Source organism: Cryptomeria japonica, chromosome 5 (genome assembly GCF_030272615.1).
Source record: "Cryptomeria japonica chromosome 5, Sugi_1.0, whole genome shotgun sequence".
In the NCBI taxonomy this organism is placed as follows: Eukaryota; Viridiplantae; Streptophyta; class Pinopsida; order Cupressales; family Cupressaceae; genus Cryptomeria; species Cryptomeria japonica.
In genome coordinates, this window is record NC_081409.1 from 692418104 (window position 1) to 692422150 (window position 4047).

Sequence of the window (4047 nt, forward strand, 5' to 3'; positions counted from 1 at the left end):
GCAATCTTGCATAAAGCTAAAGCTTATTTTCTAGTTGGTTATTGCTATTTTGTATGGCTCTTCTTGTGCTTTGTTTATTGTACACATTCCTAAATCAATGAAATAGTTTTATTTTCATTCTTCTCTGAAATTTTCTCTCCGATTCTGCAAGTTTACTTCTTACTTTCCTAGCTAAATTCTATGAAGTGCAGTTTTAGATCAAATTTTACATGGTATTAGAGCCCGAGAGCTAGGAAGAGAAGCTCAACATAAATTATTTGCAAGCAGGTTTCTGAAGAATGGAACCTGATGTAAACCTATGTTTCTAGATGCATGCCAAGGTCATGTTGTTTTGGGCTTCGCCTTCATCTTCTTCTTTGTGACACGTCATTTCAATTTCAGTGGACCTGTCATGCCTTTCCTTTGTCATGTTATCAAGGATTTTTTTTTCTCTATTAGTGTTAATGCTTCCTTTGTTTTTTTCCAAGTTTGATCAGTTCTTTCGACTATTGGCACCTGTATTTTTGACTAGCAACTTCTTCTTGCATGGTTGAGTAGTGTCATTGGGGTCACTTGTGCAGATTCATATGCCACCCACACCTTCAAATATAAGATGTTTTTCCTTTGTTTGTCATCTGATTATTGTTAGAGTACTATCATTGGGGTCACTCATATAGATTGTTGTCTTTTGTATCTTCGACAGACATATGTTTTTTCGAGTACATACAAATTCTTGATCTTGGTCATCATCTCGACTTTTGACAAGGTTCTTCATCCAACACTAATGTAGACAGTTGTCCTCATTTTTCTTGTATCTCAAAAGACATTCTTATGCACTTCATATAGTTTCATCTCTTATAATTTTGAGGGGGGGGTTTGTTTGCATTGTGTTTTCCCTCTTTCCTCTTTCCTTTCCTTAGGCTTTAGTCTCCTTAGTTAGACTTAAGGGGGGGTGTTAGTGCAATCATAAAATGCAGATTTTTTCTTTCTTTATGGAGCTTCTCTATCCATCCTTTATGGATGTTTATTGCACACTTTATTCTGTGATTTGAAATCTGTTGTTGCTTGTTTTATTGTAAGCTAACAAAGGTTGACAATTTTATTACTATTTTTCCTCTGTTTTATGCTTTCACAGAGGCTTTTATTTTTTCCTCTATTTATGCCTTCACAGAGGCTCTATATATTTTGTAACTCATTCATTTGTAAATTAATCAATTAATGAACATATTTGTTCTTATTCTGCTCTTAATTTTCTCTTCTATTATATTGCAAGTTGTGTTCTTATTTTTCAGTTGGATCCTCTTGTGTAGGTTTAGATAAAATTTTATAATTTACAACTCTAAAGGATCATCCAAGAAACCTAGATTGTTATATTTGTAATGAATATGCCATTATGATGTGAAGCCTTGTCATTATTCAATAAACTCATAATTCTAACATAAAAAGAGATCTATAAATTGTTCTTTCAATGACTCAATTGAAAAGTAGGATAAAATAAAATATTTAATTTGACACAGTTGTCACATCTAGTTCGATTGAATTTTTATTAAACTGACTTTAAGAAATATCTAGATTCATATGGTAGATCAAAGTAGATTTACTTGTTAATGTGTTATTGCATGATTCAAAATTGATATAATTTATAATTTATAAAATCATTGGAATAGATAAATTAGGTAGACATATTTCTCCTTGTAAAATCTTTTTGGGTTGGCTATTGTTCTTTAACTAAACAACATGCTAAAATAATCTTGATCACAAGGATGGAGAAGCTTTCCAAGTTCATATTATACACCCTTGAAATTGTCAACATAAAAAAATTCATGAAAAATAGTGAGGCAAAAAGACTACATAGTCTATTTCAAACACATTCTCTTGTATTGATCACGTTCTCTAACTCTCTAACATTAAAAAATCTTTTTCCAATTTACTAGCCCCTCTTCATAACTCATTCTTTTTTTTGAATTTTCATTTTCTTCTTCACTTGAAAAGGAAACTTCTAAGAGAAAGAATAGGAGAAATGACTATGGATTACAATTCATTTAACTTTATGAAAGAATGGATAAATCCCTAAATTATTCTTTTCTAGGTACAACATTAATCTGAATAGACTAAAATTGAAATTAAAACCATTAGTAATGTTTAAAAATGACCAAAAATATTTATGCATATTCTATTAGCTACTACAAAGAATCAAGTACTTTTCATCCCCTATTACAAATAGTCTATCAATATATTTTTTTGTATATTTTGTATTAAATTTTTAAATATAAATTTTAAATCCTACTTAGAAACAATATTATTGAGAAATTATCTACCTTCCATTATAAATTATAAAAATAAATGTGAAATGCCTCATGTGGAGAAGGCACATAGAGCTTTAGGGTATAAAAACATTGGGACAATAATAGAAGTTGGATTTCTTTATATTATTGGTAAAGATGGAAATAAGAAAACCTTCTTAAAAGTTTAAAATACCATGTCTATTAAAAGGGACGCATCAAAAATGATAGAATCGTACGACAAATAATTTAAGGATAGACAGAGAATAGCTACAGCCTAATAATAAAAGTAATAATGGATTCACTTGGCTCCACACTATGATTTCTCCAGTGGCCTCCTCACTGCCAACGTATTCATCATCCATCTCCAACTGCTTTAGCACCTGACGTGCCAACGAGGGACCAACATGGTATGTTACACATAGTATGGACCAAGACAGCTTGTGAGAGTAAGCAGTTGCCAGTGTAACAGCTCCAGCAAGTGTTGCATATATAATCTGTGAAACAATATCCTTGTCGCTAAATCGTACTACAAATCTATACTTGGGCGTATTATACTTGTTCTTGTGATAATTTATCAAGAGGATTTCCATTCTGTAATCAGTGCATGCGCCTGAACTTGACCTGGTACCCCTTGAAATAGGCCTTGAAAAGCCCAGTTATGTGTTGAACGAACAGAATAGGGGAATCATCTCTGTTTACAATTCCGTTAAGAGAAGACTCTGTCAGTGTGAGATTAATGTTTTTACGATTTGTGATGTCACTCAATCCCCACTTGCGAAGTACTCTGTTTCGTATCTCCAAACACCCTTGGCGTCCATCTTTTGACACAAAAATTTCAAATTTTTTTCACTTTTACCCTTCCCAATGGCTTTGACTCCCCATTTTTCCCGCTCCACGTGGGTAATTAATGATTTCTTCCTTTTGTCGAGCGATTATTCTCTTTTCTCAAGCAGTGCCTCGAATTCTTTGTTCTACTTCTTTTTCCACAAATAGTCCCCAATTTCTGGTATATAGACAGAGTATAAAATTTCCTCTTCATATCCATAAATCGGTTTGTACTCATAGGATTGGAAGCCCTGTATTTCTCAATTTCTTGCTCAAGCATCACTTCCCAGTTCCCTGCAATCCTTGGCATGAGAATCCGTTCTCTTATGAGTACTCTCCCACACAACATCGGCCTCCTTATCATCTTCATCATATTCACCTGACGCAAAAGTCCCACATTGTTACCCTCAATTTCATCAAACTTCTGGTTCTCATCAGTGATTCTAACATGCTAAGGAATTCCTCAATGATTTCATCAGATTGCTCTGAAAACCTGTTTTGGGCAGCTAAGGCCTCACACAATGACAGAGATTGTGTAAGCAATGAAAGAGTCGACGTGGGATGAACATTTCACTTTTGAGGGCAATTCTCTACTATACATAAGGTGCCGCCCTTTCATTACTTTCCATCTATTGAATTCAAAAGTAACTTCACATCCTTGAGAATCTAATTGTCTAGCTAAAATCTAGTTTTGTTTGAGCTGAGAACATGCCTAAAATCCCCTAGCAGTCAACTATTTTCATTTTTCAGTTTTAACAAAATATTCCCTTTGCTAACAATATCACAAGATTATTGTTGCATGGAGTGGCATGAAACAGAACTCTCGAATCAAGCACCCAAACATTGGTCGTGTTTTCTTTAGAGGTTAGAATACGAACACCATCTTCTTTGTAAACCACATTGGCTTCATCTTCTTTTAGCTGATTTAAAGTTTTCTTATAATTTCAACAATTCTTTT

General features: G+C 33.4%; 1 protein-coding gene across 1 annotated transcript; it reads right to left on the reverse strand.

Moving 5' to 3' along the window:
- Positions 1-2479: 2479 nt before the first annotated feature.
- LOC131876078 (large ribosomal subunit protein uL18y-like) lies at positions 2480-2854 on the reverse strand. Its single transcript, XM_059220860.1, has one exon. It carries the CDS (start codon positions 2852-2854, stop codon positions 2480-2482), a length of 375 nt encoding a protein of 124 aa, XP_059076843.1.
- Positions 2855-4047: the final 1193 nt, after the last annotated feature.

Bases quoted from the DNA above. Each gene is read 5' to 3' on its own strand.
- LOC131876078 (XM_059220860.1), bottom strand. From the start codon at position 2,854: ATGGAAATCCTCTTGATAAATTATCACAAGAACAAGTATAATACGCCC.